This window comes from Alligator mississippiensis, chromosome 13 (assembly GCF_030867095.1).
Source record: "Alligator mississippiensis isolate rAllMis1 chromosome 13, rAllMis1, whole genome shotgun sequence".
Classification (NCBI taxonomy): Eukaryota; Metazoa; Chordata; order Crocodylia; family Alligatoridae; genus Alligator; species Alligator mississippiensis.
The window spans coordinates 35,960,701-35,985,163 of record NC_081836.1 but is presented as its reverse complement, the minus strand read 5'-3'; the positions used below and the strand labels follow the sequence as shown (position 1 = coordinate 35,985,163).

The following is a 24,463-nucleotide window of genomic DNA, read 5'->3' as shown; positions in this document are numbered from 1 at the left end:
CCATTTGCTGGAAAAAACCATGGATTTTCTCCTTTAAAGGAGAAAAATGTGAGTTGTTCCCTGCCAGCTGGCAGAGGTCCAGCCTGCAAGGGGCTGTGTGGGGCTAGGAGGAGCAGGGGGGGGCGATCGGAAGCAGGGGGTGCCGCGTGCAGCAGTGGAGAGCAGCTCCCTCCAGGTAAGTCTATGGGGAGGGTGGGGTGGGCACATGTGATGCTTTGAGTGGGTGGGGGGAGTACAGGCAACGCAGTGGGAGGGAAATGGGGGACAGGCCATGCTACCACGGGCAAGGGGATGGTGGGGGAGAGCTGGGCTCTGTGCTCTTCTCTGGCCACAGCAGCTGCTGCCTCCTGTGAGCTGCAGGCCCTGGACCTGGGGCACCTGGGGTGGGGTGGGAGGCTGCGGGTTGGGAGTGAGGCACACCAACAAGGTTAGGGGGCTGTGGGTCAGAAGTGAGGGGCACTGGCAAGTCCAGGAGTGGGTGAGGAGTGAGGGATACCTGGGGGGAGAGGGGCTGCAGACTGGGAGTGAGAAGCCATGCTGAAGAAATGGGGCCATGCTGAGGAAAGGTTTGGGAAGTGCTGACCTAGAGTCTAGGGAAGTCATCCAACTCTAGGAGACCCAGGTTCATTTCCTTCCTTTGTCTGAGTGAATTCAAACTCACATCAAGGTTGTACCAGTTTTAAAAGGTTTGTGAGGTCCTAGGTAAAGTGTGTGCATTTTTGACATTGAATGTTAAAGCAGTTGGCATAGAGGGGTGTGTTAATTGATGTACAACTGAACGGACTATGATGGTAGTTTGTTTGGCCTTTTCTAGCTCTTCTTTTGATGAAAGCTGATGTGTAACTATTGAATGTGACTTCCTTATTTGTATCCCTCTCTCTTTGCAGAACTGTGAGGGCCTCTGAAGGTCCCGTCTATAAAGGAGTCTGCAAATGCTTCTGTCGTTCCAAAGGCCACGGCTTCCTTACTCCTGCAGATGGAGGGCCAGACATCTTTGTACACATTTCTGAGTGAGTCTCTAAAGTCAGAGGGAAGAGGCCATAAAGTAAATCCAACTTGCATTCCATGGGTTTTTTTTAAATTTTGCTCAGATAATAAAGGAAAATAGGTTGTAATGTGCCATCCTAATCTCTGTAAGGAACAGTTACACAAATGCATTGACAGTAATCTAAGCTGCTTGCTTGCTTATTTTGTTTTCCCAGCACTACTGTAAATGTGTCGAATGTAAGGCTGGAAGGGGCTGTCTGATCATTTAATTCAGAGGTTCTCAACTGTTGTAAACTTGAGGTTCCTTCTGTAATTCTCTGAAATTAGCAGCACCTTGGTTAAGAAACACTATTGTACTGCCTCAGTTTACCCAGTTTATCAGGTAAACCTAATGCAAACAGGAGTGCCCCCTCCTGCCACAGCTGCTTCACAGTCCGGCCCTGTCTGCACCTTCTGGAAACAGTGTCATGTGAGACAGGTTTACCTGCTTGTGGCAGTACCCTTGAAAGGGTCTCACAGTACTGTGGGTGCTTTGGTACCCTAGTTGAGAATCACTGATCTAATTTGACTTTTTATATTACAAGCCATTAAATGGCCCATGTTACCCCTGTATTGAGCCCAATACTTGTGCTTTACTAAAAATATAGTTTTCAGCCTTGATTTTTAAAACAAATGTTCTTGATGGAGAAACTACTCCATTTTCCTTCTCACGTGTTGCAATGGTTAATCACCCTGACTTTTCTATCATCATCCTACTTCTTTCCAAATACAGAACAGAAATAAATATTAAATACTTCTTCCTTTTGTGCATCATTATCATCAATTTTATCATCAACACCTACTGATGGGCCTATTCCATGTCTTAGATTTCTTTTTCTTTTTTTTTTTGTAACATCTTTTTAAAAATCCTTGTGGTCTTGATAAACACTTTTCCCCTGATGTCTTTAACATCCTTTATCTGTTTTCTATACGTTATAACTTCTAATAGATACTAATTGAATCTATTTCCCACTGTTTCTCATTTTTCCATAGTAGATTTTTTTGCTTCTATTTCCTGCCTTCAGTCATCATAGAATGAGCCAAACTTATGTTGTGTCTTGTTTGCCGGACTGTGTCTTTTCTTCATATAAACACAGTCTTCTCAAAGAACCCCCAGTTATCTTTCAGACTTTTTTCTATTTAAATTTTCCCTCCCAATCAATTTCTCTTGTGATTCTTTTTCAGTTTGGGGAAATTAGTTCTTTTGAATCACCAGGTGGATCTTTTATTAATCGGGGACCATCTGTTTTGCCATATTGAATGTAAGAAGGTCATAATTCCTGGTCCCTGGATAACCCTAGCTTTCAGTCTAGATTTCTTCATTATTTGTTGTAATAAAGTTCAGAAAAGAGGAATAGTAACTTTTGGGTTAAAAATGTACTGCCTTCACAGTTTCTAGAAACAGCGGCGATGATATACTGTTGGCTGCAGGAGATCTTCAGTATACGTCTTCCATATGAAAGTCCCCCATAACACCACAATTTTTCTTTCTACACATTACAGATCATTGCTGTTTCTGTTCTCTGGTTTGACTGAGTAGTCTGTATGTAGCCCTCCTGGGCTTTGTTATTGAATTGGTCTGTATGCATTCAGGATCCTGCGATTCTGAAATACCAATAAGCTTAAAACACAAAATCTTATCTTTGAATGTAGAATAGGGATGTAAATATCATTTTAAAAATATTCATTTAACCACCTCTATAGCAGTTAAACAATTAAGTGATGGGCAAGATTCTATGGTTAGATGTGATATCTTTTATTAGACCAATTAAGTAGTTGGGAAAAACAGTTCTTAGGAAGCTTTTGGGCGCAGTCACCGTTCCTCAGGCAGAGGGAGTCTCTGCTGGTCTGAAACTCCAAGGAATGAGAGATTCTAGTAAGACTCCAGTAAGCTAACCAGTTATCACTGCACTTATCGGTTAAGCGATTAATCATTTAACCTTTCACATCCCTAATGTAAAATACTCTGTCGTACTGTGTGTAAAATACTCTGTTTTACTGTCCTCCTTGAATATGTCTTTCCGCTGGGTTTCAGTGGCACCCATTTATATCAATTTGCTATTTGATATATGGGAGAACTTTTTATTCCTTTTGTTTTTTTTCCCAGATTCCTAGCTTTGGTATGTAAAACACTAGAAAAATCCTTCTCTTCACATTTTTAGCCACTTGAGTTCATTTTATTCACAGTTCTCTGAGTTTGTATCATGTTTGCTTTCTTTTCTCTATCCTCTTACATCAATTTCTCCATTATTCTGTGTCTAATTGTGTAATTGTTTTGCTCTCTCTCCATCTCATTCCTGTTTCACTGATACTTCTGTTGTAAAAGTGTATGTGCCATGCAGTTCTTGAAACCTTTTTTCTAAATTTCCCATGAAAAAGTCTGCACAGAACTATCATGGCTGCTCTCACCTTTCCTCACAAGTTACAAATCTCAGTTGTGCCTGTGAGAATTCTTACCGTGGGACGAAGTGCGTACCCAGTAATGCCAACTGTTGGGATTTCTAAGTCAAAGTAACTCCAACTCATGATCTCCCAATTGAACCCTCAAATCTCCAGATTTCCCCATCTGGTGAGTCTGTGGAAGGGAAGAAGCAAGGGAAGGGGGAGATCGAGGCCCCCACTGTGAGGGAGGGAGAAGGGCAGGAGCAGGGGCTGGGCTGAATGAGGCCCTGGGCTGGGGTGGGTCATCTGGGGGGGGGCTTCCTGCAGCTAGGTGCACCCCCATGGGGGCATGGTGGGCTGCCCACTGTGGGCTTGGGGCTCCGTGTCCTGCTGCCTTTGCCCAGGAGCTCAGCTGCTCAGTGCCGTTGTGTTTCATGCCACCAGACAGGCAGGGGATGCGCCGCGCAGCCAATGCACCCTGCATCTCCTACCCACCCAGTGAGTGGCAATGGTGTCGCACAGCTGAGCTCCTGGGGCAAAGGCAGCAGGGCACATCTTTCGCATGGTGGGGTTGGCAATATTGCATACTTCCTGTGACACCTTACAGAAGTGATTATTCACTGTAGTAAGCACTACTCTCAGTAATCACTTGTGGGCACATTCAAGCTCCATTTCATATTACTGTAATGTTTAGAGGTTCCAAGTAGGAATGAGGCTTCACTGTGCTCGACTGCCTAGCAATAAATCAAATCAAAGGATTACAGTTTAAATAGGTAAAACAGACAGGGTGGGATGGGAGACAGTGACCTGCTCAGGATCACACAGAAAACAGAGGCAAAGCTGAGAACTGAACTCTGGTATCTCAAGGTTCAGTGCCTGCTCCAGTGGACTGTGTTGCTTCTCAGTTTGCTGCTGCTGCTTCACTCCAGCATTGGCTATCACATCTGACGATCCCACTGCTATTACTAGGCAGTCTGTTTCTCTTACAATGCAGACTTCCTCTCTGTTTTACTTGTATATGTGTTGATTTGAAAGTGAGTTAGCAAACTTAGTACTTAGTTTGGTAGGACCTGGAAGATTTATATGGGTATTGTTTAATTCTGCTCTTGTTGAAGACAGTTTTTCTATTGACATTAATAAAATCAGGTTTGGGTCTTTGATGTAGACATTCCCTATTAAAGTCAGCGTCAGAACTCTAGTTTAAAAAAAATGACATTCCTTTCTCTTGTTAAATTGTACAGTTAGCAAAGTGCTGAAAATTTCAATACTGTGTAGTCTTTAATTATCCTAAATGTTTCAAGGAGGTGGAAATAGCTTTTATGAGTGAATTTGAAGGTATCACTATCTCTCCATTCTAAAAGGTGATTTAATAACACCTTTCATTGTGAATTAGAAACTAATCTTTATTAATGGGAATGGCTAATTTTGAAACATTATATAACCAGCCCATACAGGCTCAGTAGGACTCTAGTGACTCAGTTATGATAGTGTAGTGCCAGTTTCAATGTTACATCTGTTTTATCATGGGATGCTCTTCTCCAAGTTTGTGAAACTCTATAAAAGTAAACTTGATTGAACCTTGGTCTGGAAGTGATAAATCTGGCTACTGGTTTTGTGCAGTACAGATGTTTCCTTTTGGGACAGAACAGAATGTGTTTTCTGGATTTATTTATTCTACTCTTGTAAACTTCAGATAACATTTGATTTCTGATTTGGAAGCACAAACTGCTTCTGCTGTCTGATAAAATCATTGACTCGACTCATTGTTTGAGAAGAAACAATCAGACTGCTTTCTGCCACATGAATATTTCTTTAAATCTGAAACTGAAAGTCACGATTTTTAATTTAAAAAAATAGAATGTAATCATTGAGCTTATTATTTTTGTTTTCCCTTGCAAGGTCTTGGTAAGATTGTCCAGTTCTCTTTTGTTTATTCCAACTGTTATGAACATGGGTGCTCAATAGGGCTGTGTAAAACGGCTGTGTTTTGATTCAGTTTCAGATTCAGGCATCTCAGTAGGGCTGTGCAGAACAAGACAGTGATTTGTTTCGGTGTTTTTGGTCACTGTCCTGTTTCGTTTCGGCCGAATTTGTTTTGGAGAATCTGTTTCAAAGCCTGGCCAGGGCCTACAGGGCCCCAGCGGGGAGCAGGACAGAGCCATGGATGGCTCGTCCAGGGAAGGGAGTGGGCTGCTGCCCTCAATGCAGGCAACGAGACCCCTGCGCAGATCTCTGATCCCTGCAGAGCCAAGTCATGCGGCAGGGACCAGCACTGTCCTGCCATGAGACCTGGCACATCAGGGAGCAGAGGTCCAGTAGGGTCTCCTCACCACCGCTGCCCGCCCCGTGCAGCCCCGGATCTCTGCTCCCTGCAGAGCCAGGTCACAGCAGGGACCAGCACTGCCCTGCCTTGTGACCTGGCTCGGCAGAGAGCAGAGATCCGCACCAGGGACCTCCTTCCCACTGCTGCCTACCCCATGCTGCACCACATCTCTGCTCCCTGCAGAGCCAGGTCACGCAGCAGGGACCAGCACAGTCCTGCCGCATGACCTAGCTTCTCAGTGAGCAGAGATCTGCGCTGGGGTCTCCTTGCCACTGCTGTCTGGCCCATGCAGCCCTGCATAGCCAGGGCAGCGGGGAGCAGGCAGCGGTGGTGAGCAGACCCCTGGCACGGATCTGTGCTCTCTGCAGAGCCAAGTCACACTGCAGGGCACACGCAGATGTACGGCTGTTTCCCTACCGGCCCAGCTCCAAAATGCCAAAATTTTCTGAAATGTTTGGGATGTCTTGTTTTGTTTCGGAGATGTTTCTGAGCCTTCTGTTTTGATTCAGATTCAGTGTTTTGGGTGCAAAAATGGCCCAAAACACCTTCAAAATGAAACGGCTGCCGAAATTTCCCACAGCCCTAGTGCTCAACCTCTGGTCTGCAGGGCTCAGAAAATTTTTGGCAGGGGAGTAGTGGCAAGTAATAATGCCACCCCTCCTCTGCTGCCAAATTCTCAGGCTCTGTACAGCTGGGTAGGGGGTGGGCCATGCCCCTTCCCTGCTGCCCCTGCAGCCAGATTGAACCTACCAGTTGCATCCAGCCCTTGGAGGGACTGAGCACTGTCCATCCAGCCTGAGGGAGGAAAAAGGTTGGCCACCACTGATTATGAGGAATAGTGCAATATTTCTCATAAGCTTATAAAAATGATTGACCTTTTCTGTATGTCTTGTAAAAACATGCAAGAAGCTAATAGCCTATTATTATGGTGTCTCCCTTTCCATAAATAAGCATTTGACATGATAAATTTCTAGACATATATATATATATATATATATATAGTGTCTGAAACTTCATTAATTCGCATCTGCACAAGTTCTCAATTACAGTAACTACAAGAGAATGTTTTTGGCTTCTGCTTTAGCTGTCTACAAATGAACAACCTTGCCGCAGCAACACAAGCTTCTGTGCAGGTAGATCAACCCCTGGCTAGGTCCTTGTACAACCTCAAGCCAGTTGGAACCTGGGCTGTTGCATCTATATTGCCAGAGCTTCCAAGTTGCTAGTGTTAAGTAAGCTTGGGGACATGTGGTTGTGCTGCAGTCACAGCTTTAAACTGCCTAGGTGGAAACTCAGTAACATCTGATAAGAAACATCTCTGAAATCACAGGCTGATGCATAATACAGTGGTGGTTTGTACTATAGGTGCACCGATACATTGGTCCATATCATATCAGCACTGATAAAAGGAAAATTTACATTATTGGCAGTTGACTTTTTTTGGTTAATGTGGCCAATAATGTCACCAGTAAATGCACGTGCATGGGTGAAGCTGCAGCATGCACCATGGCCAGGAATGTAGCCCAGCACCTTGGAGAGCAGCATCCAGCTGGTAAGTCTGGGGGGAAGGGGCGAGGGGGGAGGGAAGGGGTGTGTGGCAGGGTCAGATCGAGTCCCGCATGGTGAGGGAGGGAGTGGGGCTGGGGCAGAGGCAGGCATTGCCCAGCTGGGGCTGGGCATGGAACAGAGCCATGGCTTGTTTCGGGGGGGAGCAATTCCTGCCACTGCGTGCGCCCCTGAGGGTGGCATGAGGGGCAGACGGATCTGCACATGGGCCAAGGGTGGACTGCCACTGTGGGCAGGAGCCAGGGGCAGTGCCAGGCTTTTCCTGGTGTTGGGGGCTGGGCTGGTGCTGCAGGTGGGTGGTAGTGGTGCTGGGAGGGGGTGCTATGGGGTGGGCTACAGCCATCCCAAAATTTTGCTTGGGGCCCCTCCAAGCCCCCACTCCTACTGCTGCCATCACCCACCCTGAGTGCAGCTCCCACCCAGCCCCCCTGTTGGGAAGAGCCTGGTGCCACCCCAGCCCGCAGCAGCAGCCCACCCTCTCCCCATACGCGGATTCAGGGGGCACATGCCCCTCATGCCTCCCCCGGGGGTGCATGCAGCGGTGGCATGCCACCCCGCACCACGTTGCCTGGATGAGCCATAGCTCTGTCCCGTGCCCCACCCTGGCTGGGTTGAGCCTGCCCCTGCCCCAGCCCCACGCTCCCTCACCAGAGGGGCCTTGATCTGCACCACCACGCCCCTTCCTCCCAACAGACTTACCAGCCAGACGCTGTTCTCCAAGCTGCCAGGCTGCATATCAGAAATAGGATGGGTATCGGCTGATATGGCTCATTAATGATCGGCTATCGATATCGGCCCCAAGATTTTTTTTTTGGTGCACCCCTAGTTTCTATTCTGTTTCTTAGATTTTGGCCTGAAGTGATTTTAGAAGCCAGGTGCCTTTTTTGAAAACTTCCTAACCATTCATTGGAAATGATTTTCAGTATGATGATACCAACAAGCAAACAGAGAAGATTCTATGATCCAGTCGATGCTCTAAGGGCATATGTAGACAAAACAGGGGCCCTAAATTGAAGCGGTGAGTTTTAAAAAACACCACTTCAATTTAGTGCTGATTAAACCCCGCTGACTTACCTGCTTCTTGGGCAGTGGGGTGAGCTGCCGGCAGGCGGAGTGGCTCCTGGGCTATGGGGGCTGATGCTTCCCTCAGTGGCAGTGGCGGCCCCCCCAGGTGGTAGCCGCCCACAGGCACCCAGCTCAGGCAGTCCCAGGGGGCACCGTGGCTGCAGAGGGAAGCACCGGGCCCCCACACAGCTTAGGCAGGCAGGCAGGCTTCGGGGGGAAGGGCGGGGGGTAGAGAGGAGATCAGGTTCACCACCTTTCTTAGGTGGAACCTGCTTTCCCGGGCTGCTGCCAGGCCACCTGCAAGGCTTTGTACAGAGCTGTGGAGCTGCACAGAGCTCAGTGCTTCACTCTGCGGCTGTAGGGGCAGCAAACTAAAACTCGTCTAAGGAGTTTTACTTTGCTGTACTCCAAGTCAATTAAGGTGCATTACACCGCCAAATTTCCTACCGCAGCTGGAATTAATGCGCAGCATGCTGCCGAGGCATGCAAACACTAACACCATTAAAGCGGTACAAAAGCATTTAGCCTGCTTTAAAGTGTCATGCACACATGCTCTTGTTTCATCTACACATGGCCTAACGTTTTAATTGACTTTAAGACTGTCTTTGCCTTAAAACTGGATTGGTGAACACTCCTGGATGGTCCTATGTCCTGGATCCTCATGCTTCCCCTTGTGGTTCCCTGTGCTCAGTTAAGTGTCGGGCTCTGTCGTGGCTCAGCCCTCATGTGCCAAGTGTTCAATTTAAAGCATATAGAAATGATCCATGAAGATGTTACACATTATATGTGGATATGTTCGTGGTGCATTTGCTATATTATCATGCCATAAATGTTTTTAATGTGTGGCTGGGTTGCAGTTTATGGCATGATTAATCACATCCTAAATGTAACGTGTGCCAGAGTCCTGCACTTATTTAAAAATAACAGGTGTCTAGCAACATGTTCTGTGGTCCCACAGGAAGCCCAAGGCAAAGAAATCTCTGACCTTCTAAATTCTTCTGTTCTTTTAACCACAAAGTGGACCAGGCTAGAGGACTACCATCTCCCAGGTAACAGGGTGGTTGTCTTGGCAGCAGTGATAATAGTAAATTTTCGGTCCTCATGAATATCTCATCTCCATTGTTCTGCTTTTTTATCAGGGAGCTTAATCTGGGCTAACAGCAGTGTAAATGCTGGGCTTCTTGACTTGTCACAGAAGTATAACAACTCATGAGGCTGTAATTAATTCTTCATTCTCCATCTGTCCTTCTGTCAAAGGCTGGCATGTTTCCTGATGAATGGTCCAGTGGCTGTGGTAGATAGTAAACTGCTGAGTAGGTTCCCCCCCAAGCCTTCAGCTCAGCAGGTCAGAAGGGAAGTGTTTGGAAGGGGGCATGCTACTTTCCTTTCAGTGAGAAGCCTTGAAGGAGTATTTTGCATTGTGAGAATACGGTGTCAGTGGTGACAGACCACTCTCCTAACATGCTCCATAACACGAAGTAGAAATCTTGTTCTTCTGATTTGTCAGTTTATTTGGGCATTGGCACAAGGAAAAGATGTGTTTACCTTCCAAGCTAGACTAAAGAGGAGGATTTGGCTCTAAGCCTGCCTGCCTGCAGAACCTGAGACTAAAAGATGGGTCAGCAGAGAGAAGTAACAAGCAAATGATCAGACACCAGCTTCTAAATAACATTTCCAGGAGCAGCTGATTGTGTAGAAAGGGAAGGTGATGTGTAGCTCTCTGCAGTTTGTTAGCTCTCAGCTCTAAAGAGAAAATGCTGCATTGCAGAGAGACCTTCATGCTGAAATGTACTGACCCACAGTGTTAATGACCTGTCTCTGTTTGCATTCCCCCTGCCTTCCCTCTCATTCACACCACCCTTTTGCATCATAAGCAGTTCTTAGAGAGAGCACTAGCTTGCTGTACTTCCCCATATGCTGGGCTGCAAACCCTGGAAGAACTAGGTTAATTATGTCCTTAACTAAGGATGCTGCAAGGCATAGTTTTAGAGATGTGCCTGGGAAACCCTACTGCATTTCCATTTCAGGCCATATTGTGTGGTCTGGAAAATTAACTATGGATACAAGTTAACCTACAACTTAATTCATTTAAACAGCTCCCAAGAAGAAAGGGAGCAGGTGTACAGCCAACCAAGATACTATAGCTTTTCCCAAGAAATTAAGGACAAAGGCACTGACCATGTACATGAAATCAAAGATGTGCCAAACTGCAGTGCAGACTGCATGAGGGAGAGCGGGACCAGCACGGGCTCTGACGGTTCTGCTCTCTCACCTATGGTCCGTGGTTTGCACAGAAAATAAGAAAATGGCATTGCCATTTCATAGTCGTTGGCATTCATTTAATCAGCAAACTGACCAAGTCTGATATTGTCAGCTCATTAGCAGCTAGTCTAATTCTCTGATCCAAGCCTTTTTCCAGGCTTATTCCTGCTTCCTTCTTCTCCTTCCACTTCCTTACTAGAAGTAACTTATTGTATTTACTGGTATAGCCTGACAAATTATTTCCGCCCAGACTTGCCTTTGTATTTCCCCCAGATACAAAGGGTCATACTGCCGTTCAGGGCAAACTTAACTCTCCCAGAAGTCATACTTCAACGTGAACATACATGAGTGCTCCCAGTTAGTAGTACACCATGGAACTCCTGCCCTTAGGGCAGCAAGGGTCCAGCACGTGCCAAAGAGTTTTCTGATGTTCTGTTCTGATGGTTCTGTGAAACCATTTTTCAGCTTGGATATAATCCACCCTATTGTTATGAACAGAAATATGAAATGCTTTTTAAAAGACTGAGCATTATGTTAACAGGAGCAATTTTGTCTTTTTGTCTTCTGTTTTTATACAGACTGAGACACTGCCATTTGTAATAAAATTTCACTCCTTCCCCACTTCCCACAAAGCTTTAACTGCTTCTTCTTGTGTATATTTGTATCATATACTCCCTTTGCTGTTGGCATGGCAAAGTTATTTGATCAAAAGCATGACAACCCTTTATGAACCGGGAAGAACAGGCAAAGGCTGTAGATAGGCCTCATTTTTCATTTTTGAGCTTGCATCTAATGATCATATATTCTTTCCCATGCAGCTTTCAGCCACAATTACTCTTAATGTTTTTCCAGATACAGTATTGTTAACTTTGTGCCTGCAGTAAGCAGTGCTAATGAATGAATGAAGGATACACACTGCTCAAACCTAAATGCATTTCATAATGCCGATCCTCTTGTAACATTTGCTTACCATCTGGCAGTCATTCCAGCTGGTTCCTGAAAACAATAACACGCGCTGGATAGATAACTGTTATTGTATTGACATTTGTTAAATGATGTTTATATGTGAGAGATGGAATCATGCAATGTTGAGGCTGCACAGTATCTTCTCTGACAGTGAAAACACATGGACATCGAAAAAAAAGATGGATATCAGATGAAGGAATTATCTAGGGATTGTAGTGAAAAACCTTTCCTTGAGTTGCATGACTTAGCAATAGATTTAATACTGGAATTCAAATAAACATTGAAAAGATCAAATACAAATAATATGAGAGAGCAAAAGTACTTGTATGTAGTCACCATCACTTTTTTCTGATCACACTATAAAACTGACTGTATAATATAGTAACTGATGAGCTTTCAGAATAAACATGTAAAATTGCTTGCATATTGATAGCTGTTTAAAAACAAAGGCTGAATTTTTCAGAGTTACTCAAGAGATGGGGATGTCAGTTCCCATTATTTTTCAAACTTAAGTTGTGGGTAAGATGTTCCTAGCCCACATTATTTTTAGGGAGCCCATGAAGCAAAGCGGGTTTGTTTGTTTGTTTATTTAATGAAAAAATTGTCTAAACATGGTATATTATAGTTCCTTCTTCTCACAGCTGCTCTTCATACCAAACCCTTGGGACAAAGGCAAGGTCAAAAGTGAATATTTAGCATATGCGAGTCCAAGATATGTCCTCAGGGACATTCTGGTAGTGGCAGAAGGCTGCACTAGATAGCTAGTTTTCATGATCCTACAGGCTGTGTATCTTTCATTCTGTCTAATTTACATCTTATACCCCAGCATATCTCCCAAGACACCAATTTCCTTTAAAAAGCAGGACCAGGCAGACAATGGAACTTGTTCTGGGTTATTAACCCTGAATGCAGATACAATAGAGGAGAATCATTTGTAAGGTGATGTAATATCATTTATTGGGTCACCTTTACAGCTGGGAGAGGTGTTAGACAAGCTTTGGCCACAAAATACTCTTCCTCAGGTCCAGGAAAGAAGCAGATACAGCCTAGACTAAATATCTGTTAGAACACATTCAGTTTCATAGCACACAGATCTAACCTTGTAGCTGGTAAAAAAAAGAAAAAAAAAAAGGCACGTCATAAAAACACAGAAAATTAGGGTTGGAAAGGACTTCAGGAGGTCATCTAGTCTAACCTCCTCCTCAAAGGAGGACCATCCCCAAGTAGATAATCCCAGCCAAGGCTTTGTGTAGCCAGGTCTTAATAACGTCCAAGGATGGAGACTCTACAGCCTCTCTGGGTAACTTGTCCCAGTGTTATATAACCCTTCTAGTGAGAGTTTTTCCTAATATCTAACCTAAACTTCCCTTGCTGCAACTTGAGACCGTTGCTTCTTGTTCTGTCATCTGCCACCACTGAGAACAGTCCAGCTCTGTCCTCTTCGGAACTGCTGTGCAGGGAGTTGAAAGCTTCTATTAAATTCCCTCTCAGTCTTCTCTTCTGCAGACTAGATAAGCCCTGTTCCCTCAGCCTGTCCTCAGAAGTCAAGTCCCTCAGCCCCCTCACCATTTTGTTGCCCTCCGTTGGACTCTCTCCAATTTGTCCACATCCTTTCTGTAGTGGAGGGGCCCAAAACTGGACACAATACTCCAGATATGTCCTCACCAGTGCCAAATAGAGGGGAATAATCACTTCCCTCAATCTGCTGGCAAATGCAGACCAGTATGCTGTTAGCCGCCTTTGCAACAAAGGCACACTGCTGGCTTATATTAAGCTTACTGTCCACTGTAACCCCCAAATCCTTTTCTTCAGAGCTGCTGCTTAGCCAGTCCGTCTCCAGCCTGTAGCAGTTATGGGATCATTCTGTCTTAAGTGCAGAACTTTGCACTTGTCCTTATTGAACAAGCAGTTGGAGTATTGCATCCAGTTCTGGGCACCGCATTTCAAGAGGGATGTGGCTAGCATCCAGAGGAGGGCCCCTCACGTGGTCAAGGGACAGAGGGTCAGGCCCTACGAAGAGAGGCTAAAGGGCCTGGAATCTATTCAGCCTCCACAAGAGAAGGCTGAGTGGGGATCTGGTGGCCATTTACAAACTCACCAGGGGGGACCAGCGGGAATTGGGGGAGGCTGTGTTCCCTCAGGCACCACTGCGGGTTACTAGGAATAACTGCCACGAATTGTTAGAGAGAAGGTTCAGGCTGGACAGCAGGAGACATTACGTTACGGTTAGGGCTGCCAGGCTCTGGAATGGGCTTCCAAGGGAGGTGGTGCTCTCTTCTACCTTGGGGATCTTCAAGAGGAGGCTGGACAGATATTTGGCTGGGGTGATATGATCCTGGCACCCATTCCTGCCCAGGCCAGGGGGTTAGACCTGATGATCTGTTCAGGTCCCTTCTGACCCTAGAAACTATGAAACTATGAACCTTATGGGATTTGTTTTGGTTCAGTCTTCTAATTTGTCAAAGTCTCTCTGAACCCTAACCCTACCCTCTAGTGTATCTACTACTCCCCACAGCTTGGTGTCCTCTTTAGATTTGCTGAGGGTGCATGCTGTCCCATCTTCCATGTCATTCATGAAAATATCGAACAAAACTGGCCCCAGCACCAACCCCTGGGGCCCTTCCCTTGATAATGGCTGCCAACTACACATTGAGCCATTGACTATTACCCTCTGAGCCCAATGATCCAGCCAATTTTCTATCCATTTTACAGTCTATCCAGCCCAGACTTCCTTTGCTAGCTTGTGAGAATGTTGTGGGCAACTGTATCAAAAGCATTGCTGAAGTCGAGGTATGTCACATCCACTTCTCTCCCTGCATCCACAGAGCCAGTCACCTTATCATAGAAGACAATTAGGTTGGTCAGGCATGACTTGCCTTTGGTGAATCCATGCTGACTGACCCTATCCCAGAGACTTTCAGCAGGCCTATCTCCAGTTTCACACTGGAGCTCTGAGCAATCATACAGCTCTTTTACATAAAGCACAACTCCTTCTCTTCTCCCCCGCCTGTCCTTTCTGAACAGTTTGTACCCATCCATGACAGTGCTTCAGCCATACGAGCTGTCCCACCAAGTCTGTTATTCCAGTCACATCATAGTCCTGTGACCATGCAAGGACTTCCAGTTGTTCCCGTTTATTTTCCAGGCTCCATGCATTTGTGTACAGACACCTGAGGTAACTAGCCGATTGCCCTGATTTCTCAGGAAAAATGAGAATGCCGCCTCTGTTGCCCCCTCCTGCTTGTGCTTCCTCCAGATCACCCACTTCCCCACTTAACCTCAGGGCTTTGATCTCCATCCCCTGAATTTAAAGCCCTCTCCACTAGGTTAGCAAGCGTGTCTGCAAAGATGCTTTTTCCTCTCTTTCTCAGGTAGATCCCATTTCTTCTTGGAACAACATCCCATGGTCAAAGTAGCCAATGTCTATAGGATCTAAGCCAGAAATAGTGAGCTGCCCTATCCGTCTTTATTTTTCCATAGAATCTGATCCAAGCACACAGTCCAAACCTTCAGGGACACCTGCCCTGCCCCTGTGAAAGATGCCTGCTGCTCAAGGGATGTTACGTTAGTGTGTTTGAGCCCCCCTGCTAAGTAATCCAGGCGGCAGGCTGTGGGCTACTCAGAACCGTGAATGGCTCCAGCTGATTCTAGAGGACCTGCTTTAGCTAGGAATGAAGCTACATGCTTTGATAAAACTCTGTATGGTATAAAACATAGCTGTGTATATGCACATGGCCCTAGGCAGCCTGAAGAGCAGCTCCCATGAGTGGAGGGTGCGGGGGGAGGAGATTGAGGCCCCGCAGCCCGGCATGTGCGACCTGGTGCTGCAAGGAACAGCGGACCTGCGCAGGAAAACTGCCTGTCGCTGCAAGCTCCGCACTGCTCTGGCCCCTGCACGTAACCCTGCGCCACTGCCCCGGTAGGGCTGCGGGGTTGTGGGCAGGAGTGAGAGGCACCAGCAGGACTGGAGGGGTCTGTGGGGGGAAAGTGAGAGGCACCAGGGGGGCTGTGGGTGGGGGGCCTGTCATTTTAACCATGGATTTGGGGGGGTTTATCAGAGAATTTGTGGTTTTCTTATCAGACAATTTGCAATTTGATATCAGGGAAAACCAGGATTTCTGGTTAACAGCAATATTTCATTGTTTCTCTTCCCTCAAGAGCTGGTTCTGTCTGTGTCAGATATTTCAGTACACAAATGAAGTAATAGCAGGGTGGGAAGAAGGCACACTGTAGTCCTGCCTTTGAAACTGGGTTACCTGTAATGTCTTAGGACTACAGGCAGTCTTGGGGGAGAACGTTTAGATTTGGAATGTGAACCCCCTTAAAATGCAGCTGGGTTAAGAAAGGAGCTCAGGTTGGGGAATACCATCCTCTTTTAAAAGCAAGTACATAACACGTACAGTCTGCAGAACATTGTCCTTCCTGTCCATTCAAAATTCATGGGCATCTTCAAATTATAAGATCAAAGTTATACTCAATTAATGTCCCTCCCACTTCATGTGGGAGGGGGACTAAACCAGGCTTCAAAACTCCAAACTGTCCACCTTTCTGTTGCATAGCATTGGGACGATAACTCCTTGGAGTCACCCTTTAGCTCTAATAGTAGATTTTATCTTCACTTCACAGCAACAGGCTATATGAAGCCATTACTAGCATTTATTTTCGTTGTGGATCATATATAGACTTTACTTTTGCTGTCACCTAGTCAGGCCAAACTTAAGCAGCAGTAACTTCTCTTGCTGTATGTTCTTGTATATACTGGACACTGGAGTTTCTATCAGCTGGTTTCCAGGAGGGTTGGGGAAGGTGTGTGTCGCATGTGAGGAATATGGTAACATTTTTACCATTTACTGTCTTCATTTTTCACTTTGGACAATGAAGCAACATAAGAACATAAGTTCCATACTGGGTCAGACCAGTGGCCTGTCCAGCCCAGTATCCTGTCTCCAGCAGTGTTCGAAATTGATGCTGTAGAGCACTGGTGCTCAACAGTTTTCCCCAGGGCTGGGGATTGGCAGTGTCCAGTCTGTCTGTGGGCCAGATCCATCTGGTGTTCCTAATCTGGTGCCTGGGTGACCACGGTGGGCACCATCTGGCTGTGCGGACAGGCTTATCCCAATGCAGCCCCGCAGGGGAAAGGAGCTTGACTGGGCCCCAGGAGAAGGGAACTGGGGGCGGGGGGAGTGAAGGAGGCGTAGCCATGCCCTAATTTGGCTCCATAGGGGATGTGGCCCAGCCCCAGTTTAGAAGCAGGAGTGGGGAGGGCCATGATCTGCCCTCTGGGGAAGGGATTGCAGCCCAGCCTGGCCCCAGCCAGCTGTGGCTTTGGGTTTGGGAATTTGGCAGGGGGGAGGTTGGCCATATTAATGGCCACTGCTCCGCTGTCACCAAATTTCCTGACCAATGGGGAGCCCCGCGGGCCAGATGCATTGGCTCCATGGGCTGTTGAGTACCCCTGCTATAGAGGGAGAGCATTGAACTAGATATCTCTAGAGTGATCTGTTCCCTATTCAGTACCCTCCCTGGCATCCACCATTTATTGGTTTAGAGATGCCAGAGGAAACTGTTCTAGCTGTTCTGTTTAAAGGCTGTTAATAGAGCTGTCATCCCTGAATTTATCCAGTCCCTTTTTTGAACCTGGCTCTACTGTTTGCCTCCACCACCTCCTGTAGCAGTGAACTCCACATGTTAACTGGTTTTATAAACCAGTATTTTCTCCTGGCAGTTTTAAACCCGTCACCTACTAATTTCAGCAGGTGTCCTCTAATATTCTGTGCCTTGGTGAACAACAGTTCCCCATTCACCTAGTCCACACCCTACATGAAACAAGACTGTTTGCTTTCTCTTTCTGCTTCACCTGCACTTAGTGTATTGCTGTTTGGTGTAGCCTATGTAGCACTTTAGAGAAACTTTCCTTTGGGACTACAGCTAATTACTTTTAAAGTTTAACTTTCAAATGTGTGTATGTTCACCACAGCTAGATAGCTGTTATCTTGTTGATAGAAGCTTTAAACAGCTTCTTTCACCAAATGCAGAACAACTTTGCAAGTGTCACAAGTTTTGTTTTAAGCTGGTGAAGCAACAGTGTGGTGTACCGTGTTCATCTCACTCAGCACTATCTTTCATTTGTGTGTTTGACTCCAAAGATGGTGCACTGGGCTGCAAGGCAGGCAGGAACTCAGGGAGGGACAAACACTGCTCTGTCCCTTATTCTTTCTGGCTAGGTAGTTATTGTTGCTTAAAACGTTCTCTGCAGGCAGTGAAGATGTGTGAAGCCGCATAGCAAAGAACACACCATTTCAGTTGTTTCTGTTGTTTCTCTCATGCTTGCATCCATGCTTTTTATTTTTTGCATGCAGGAAGTTAAGTCTTCACAGAGGCATAGAGAAGTAGGGCTGAAAAGAACCTCATCTAGTCAACCGCCCCTGCTCAAGATAGGATCATTTCTATCTAAACATGCATTTGGATAGGATAGTCTAGCCTGTTATTAACACTGCATGAAGAACTTTAGCACACAAATGCCAGGCACAGTTCCCCAAAACACCAAGAGCACCTTAACCTGCTACAGGTGAAGCAGGGAAGAGGCATGTGAAACGATGTCTCTGATCATTGTTTCAGTATTTTATTCTTAGTGCAGTGTCCTTTATCAGGACAATATGTGACTGTCTGTACACCAGTGACCTCCACTGGCTAGGATTAGACCTGCTTAGATGTGTCTGTAAGCTTCATGCTTTGAAAGATGAAAGACAACATAAGCCCTTGCTATTACCAGCTAAGGGAGACTCTCCTTTAGTTCAAATAGTAAAAGTATGTGCACTTTTTGCAGCTAACAACTGTGAGTTTTATATCTGAAGTTGTATACATAAAGTTGAGTTTGGATCAAAACAGTTCACTGCAGCAGAACCTGGGAGCATCCGTAGCAGCTACGTTCATTACGTCTTCTAGTCAACGGTGCACCCAAACTGAGTCAAGTTTATCATAGAGTCCAACAACAGGTACAGGGGCTTGTGTCCGCATCATCTTATCCATCAGTATCTGTTAGCCCATCACCTACTCTCGGGTTTCCCATGGTTCCTACTACCATTCACATAGACTCAGGTTAGTTAACCCCTTTGGCACTACGGCTTTGCCTTTTTGGGTGCCGGTTAGCCTCATGTGGACGAATTCTATTTCCCTTGGTGCAGTTAAATGGCAGCTTTTAGTCGCATAAATGCCTAAATTGCCTCCTTTACACAGGAAGCAATTATATTTCCCTGGCACTGTAAGTAAAAAGACTGAACATGTGGAGCAGCCTATGTATTGGCCAGGCACGTACATAACTATTTATGCACATCTGTTATAGCCCTTATGTTTAAGGTACAAAAATGTAGGTGACAGACTCTGGAGAAAAAGGAGCACCTGCCCATGTTTTAGCTCCAAAAGTTGAGTGGTTACATTATACAGGCTTGTCTTCTTTTGGGGCTGGCCCTCCAGATGATGTGTGCACTTAGGAAGGAGGTGAGGAGGAGCCTGTGTGACTCTTATGGGATGCCTGTTGACTTGGAAGAGAACAGGTCCTGGGTTCTAGCCTGCACCCTTTCTTCTGAATGGGCAAAAACTTCTGCTCTGCACTGCCCTCCATCCCTTTTCTTCCATGATTATTAAATGCAAAGGGCAGCTTCAAGAGGCTCCAGAGAAGGGCTTGTCTAAGGCTTGCCTCATGTTTTGGTGATTAGCAGATGGGGTGGGGTTTGGCTCCTGGGGCCTGTTTCTTAACCCCTTGGCTCTTGAGATTAAAACATAGGGGAGTCCTTACCCACATGTATGTGCACTTTTTCTCAGCTTTGTGCTCATATATGTGCATGCTGATACTATGTGCACACATAGGCAGCTGCCTACATATGCGTCCACTGTGCAGTCTATAAACTCATGCTTATGCATCTAAAACACAAAGTGGGGACCCAAGTAGACAGCTAGAAAAGTGCCACTCAGACATGCAAAGGGAAATACAATTTCACTCCTAGTATGGCTCTGAGCTTGCATTAATACACACTTGTCTCCACAGCTTGGGCTGCCTTCGAGCTTTGTTGACATGGTGCTGGCAGTTAGGAATGTGAAAAAAAAATCACAGCTGTCATTGCCACAGCACTGCCAGCAAGAGCTTGCACTCAGGAAAGGGAAAAACAGATATGGGGGAATTCTGGATTGTCTCTGGGACAAAGTCAGAGTACATTCATTAGCCTAAGAGGAGGTGATGAAGTGTCAACCAGGCAACCATCAATCCTTCTGGATCACGGTGTATGCAGAAGTCTTGCCAAGGCAGGAGCATGAAAGACTGCAGGTGGCCCAGGCCTTCCGTCACCCTTTCAACAATTGAGACATGATCCAAAGGCCCAATATTCAGTGACTTAACAGCTGTAGTTATGTATGCATCTGGGAATCAAACCTAGGTCTCCTGCATAGCAGGCAAGGATTCTACCACTGAACCACAGCAGCAAGTTAAGAGAAGGTGATGAAGCTGGGAGTTAACCGCTGATTTTGTTTTCATTCAGTGTTTCCATTTTTCTCCAACGTTTGACCGGAGGGGGGAGAAGGGGGGGTGGGGCTGTCTCTGGGACCCAGCATCTGCTCCTTGCTCTCTGGCATACTGTGACCAGTGAGTTTGTCTCCTTGGAGTTCAGCTGTAGCAGCACAGCCATAGATAGTCTGCATAGATATCCCTGATAGTTACTTCCACAGTGCCTCCAAATTGTGCCCGCCCCAACCAGCCTTGCTATCCTGGGGTTGCCTCCCTACCTCCCCAGTCAGTCTGAGCGGTGGGGAGTTAGTGGGGGTGGGGGGGAGGTTACTGCAGTGGTTTGCTTGTCTGCCTGTTCCTGGGCTCCTTACATCCCGTGGCAGCTACGCACACGCACATGCACACACATACACCTCCAGCAGCCCCCAAAGTTGCTCAGCAGCTCTTAACCCCACTTCCCTTCCCCCCAACACACAGCTTCTGCCCTGCATTCAGGTCTGGTGGGAGCCTGCTCCAGGTGCACGGGGGCAGCTCATGTTGCAGGATAATAGTGCACTGGGTGAAGAGCTGAGTGTTTTAATGCTAGTAACTTTTTTTTTGCTCCGATATGTTCCAGCTGTGCAACATTCATGCTGTGTTATCATACCAGCCTTCCTGCTGACTGGTATTTTATTAATGATATTTATTGCCTGCAGAGCCGAAGCAAGGTGCTTCGGCTTGAACACTGGAGTCTGTCAGTGTAGGTGGACACTTGCTGTGTGAACCTTAGCTAGGTGGCCAACCTGCAGCACACATTGCTTCCAACTGATGACCTGTGCATAAGAGAGAGTACACGTTATGCCTACCTAGGATCCAGCAGGCATAACAATACAGTAATACAGGCAGTCCTTGACTTACAACATTTCGAGTTACAACGTTTTGCACTTACACTGTTTATAAATTGACACCGTTTCAACTTTACAATGCCAGTTTTGATTTACAATGCTTGATCTGATGCAATACCATGCCAGCGAACAAGTTCGCTGCGTTGCTCATCTCCCTGGAGAATATCTGTCCAAATTTCCTTGGACATTTTCTTTAAGAAAGCAGACAAGACTCCAGAAAAACCTGCAGCCAAGACTCCTGAGAAGACTTGTACACAAACTCATATACAAATGTATCTGGGGGAACGTTTGTTCACCGGAGCGCCCCAAGGGATGACGAGGTCGAACGGTTATAAACTACTGCAAGACCATTTCATGCTGGACATAAGGAAGAATTTCTTTACTGTCCGAGCCCCCAAGGTCTGGAACAGCCTGCCATCGGAGGTGGTTCAAGCACCCATGTTGAATGCCTTCAAGAGAAATTTAGATGCTTATCTTGCTGGGATCCTATGACCCCTGCTGACTTCCTGCCCCTCAGGCAGGGGTCTGGACTCGATGATCTTCCGAGGCCCCTTCCAGCCCTAATGTCTATGACTCCAGCCAAGAAACCTTCAAAAAGTCCAGCCAAGAGCCCTTCAAAAAGTCCAGCAAAGTCACCTCAAAGAAGTCCTTCTAAATCAATATGATTGCTGTTTACAATATAAGTATATTAATATAGCTATATTACTCATCTATAACTAATCGAGTACAAAATTCTGGAGTATTTTTTGTAAAAATAGGGTATCGGGCCTTGGTTCAGGAACTAGACCTCCATTTATAACACTTTCGTATGAGAAAATTGCTTCCAAGTTACAATGTTTCGACTTAAGACGCAGTTTTCAGGAAGCAATTGTGTCATAAGTCTGAGGACTGCCTGTACAGTAATTGTGACTGTACTGTATCTAGGTGGGTGGGGGCAGGGAGGGAGGTTTAGTGGTTGGTGTGAGAGAATCATAGATGGCTGCTACAGCACTTGGATGAATTTGATAAATTTTCATATCCTACTGCAGGAATAGAAGAATTCCTATGGCTGCAGGCCTGCAGAACCTGGTTGGCTTTGCTTGGCTTGGCTTGGCTTGCCTTGGCTTGGGGTAAGGGCGGGGATGCACTACACTGCTGCTAGACAGGGTGTTGAGGACTTTCTCCCTATCCTCCTCCCAAAAATGGGGAAATGCAGAGGCATGTTTTGACTTGGCTGCAGTAGAGTGAGTGTGGTGAGTGAGTGGATGTGTTGTGGGAGGTGGGCCATGCACTTCTGGTAGATGTTGGGTCATAATCCACTGTGGCCAAGTGTCAGGTCTATGAAGCAGAGTCCTGCTCTACAGCACAAACTGCCTCCCTCCAGTACCAATGCTGTGAGGGCAGCTTCACCCACCAGTGCCCACTAATGCTCTGTTTACCTGGCCCTCTCTTTGTTTTTATTTCTCTACAGCATCGAGGGAGAATATGTTCCAGTGTCAGGAGATGAAGTCACCTACAAGCTGTGCTCTATTCCACCTAAGAATGAGAAACTGCAGGCTGTAGAAGTGGTTATTACCCATCTTGCACCTGGCACAAAACATGAGACCTGGTCAGGACATGTCATTAGCTCCTAAGGTATCCAGCACGACGCTTTATCATTAAGGACACTGTGTGGTATTGCTCAAAAACTGCCTATCCAATGACTCTGACATATGAATAATACACATACACAGTAGGGAGGTATATATTAGAATGTTAAGAAACTATAAGTTGGCCAAAAAAACTGCCTTGTTTTACAGTGGGCATGACATGTCCTGATAAGAAAAAAATATATTACCTAAGGGAAGTGTCCAAGTTCATTTTTAAAAGCAAGAATACTTTTCTGCCTTTTTTTTTAAAGTATGACCTGAAATGCTCAGACGCTAGCTAGAAATTCCAAATACACCACTCAGTGCAGGTAGCCTTCCTGTCACAACAGCAGTAATGAGAAACATGGCTCAGAAGCCCAATTTTTACCAGGACCCTTGAGCTAAATTTCTGTAAGTGTGCAGCATCTCCAGGCTTGCTGCTAATAATGGTTGATTTACTTGTGAGGGAGTGAGAGCGAGTGACACACACATTCATTACTGAAATTCTCTTGGTCACACATGGCAGCTCACCACTTCAGTAACATCTTAGAAAGTCTTAATCTTGTGCTTTATCAGGTGAGTTTTGCCAGTGGCTACTGCCTACCCTTCAGGTGGAACTGTTGCAGGTTAAATAGCTGCACAGGTGTGGAGCATATCACATTTAAAGCTGCTTGTGAATTTACTTTGGGTGCCTTTGTGGTGGATTAATGCCAGATGAGCAGTCGCAGGTTGCTTCACGTTATGAAGTGGAAAGCAGCAGGGAATGTGAATGTCCAAATTAAGTGAAATCTGAAAACTGCTATTTTTAATTTTGTTTTTTTGGTTTATTAGTAGTGGGTAGTTTGGTCAGAGGAATGAACACACACAGCTCCCTTCTGAAAAGCAGACTCTACAGTGGTTGGATCATTCTCTGTAAAAGGCTGTTAGCAGTTTGATTGCTTTAGTGGATTCTCCACCTGTGTTGTCCTACAAAGCTTGTTTGATAGTGTACAGTGCTCCCACCAACTAGAATCTCTTCTCTTTTGCATTGTGCAAGAAAGCATGAAGCAAAGCATTGTAAACTATACTGAGTTCTGCGGCAGTTCTGGTGCAGCCTCCCTTCCAAGGTTTTCTAAGTGAAGCGTTTTTCTCATGTATTCATAAGACCTAATTAGATCTTTGATCACTTTGCAAAAATGAAACTTTTCTTTTAGTGAAATTCTTTAACTTCCTGTATGTATTCACTATAGTCGCATAACAGTCAGCATTTGTGCTGCCAGGGAACATATTCATTCTGTTTTGTGTTGAAATGTGAACTAGCCCAAGTAATTCTGATCTACATGCAGACATTTGAGACCAGAAATGTGAAGGGCAATAGTGACTGTGATGTTTTGTTTTACCTTTTTGGTGTTGTACTGAATAGCCTGTATGAATTGTTTTGAGCTTTTTGGCTTAAGCCTTAAGTCTTGTATGAGTAGCAGTGAGGTGTACACTGTGTAGCCTCTAGCTTAACTGATACTGTTTCTTTCAAATAAAAGCATATTTCATATCTCTCTAAGACAATTGTCTTCAGCATCTGCTCTCCTTATTCCTTTTTAAAAATTAGTATACAGTAAAAAGGTAGAGGCATGCGCACATATGATCAAAAAACCACTTTGAGATTATATAAGATTATAGGTGTGTTTGTTGAAAATGTGGAGTAACTTGACAAGCGAGACACCCTCTCTTCCTCCTCTGTTGCAACCATCCAGTTACCAAGCTGCAAAAGAGAAATTCTGGCCTCCTTTGAATAAAATAGGACTCTTACTATTATTTTTGCAGTAGTACCTAGGAGTCATATCCTGGTCCAAGCACACTCTAAACCAAGTCCTCTGCCAACACACAAGAAAGACGCTGGGAGGTGAAT

At 45.6% G+C, this 24,463-nt stretch overlaps 1 protein-coding gene across 1 annotated transcript in view; it reads left to right on the top strand.

Annotated features, from left to right (window-relative positions):
* Nucleotides 1–24,120, top strand: part of CARHSP1 (calcium regulated heat stable protein 1) — a 59,726-nt gene extending 35,606 nt beyond the window's left edge. The window contains exons 3-4 of the mRNA XM_006277135.4: nucleotides 888–1,010; nucleotides 22,422–24,120. Of these exons, the coding sequence (XP_006277197.1) occupies nucleotides 888–1,010; nucleotides 22,422–22,584 (286 nt within the window). The 3' untranslated portion in view covers nucleotides 22,585–24,120. The remainder of the gene's footprint in view (nucleotides 1–887; nucleotides 1,011–22,421) is intronic.
* The last annotated feature ends 343 nt before the right edge of the window (nucleotides 24,121–24,463 follow it).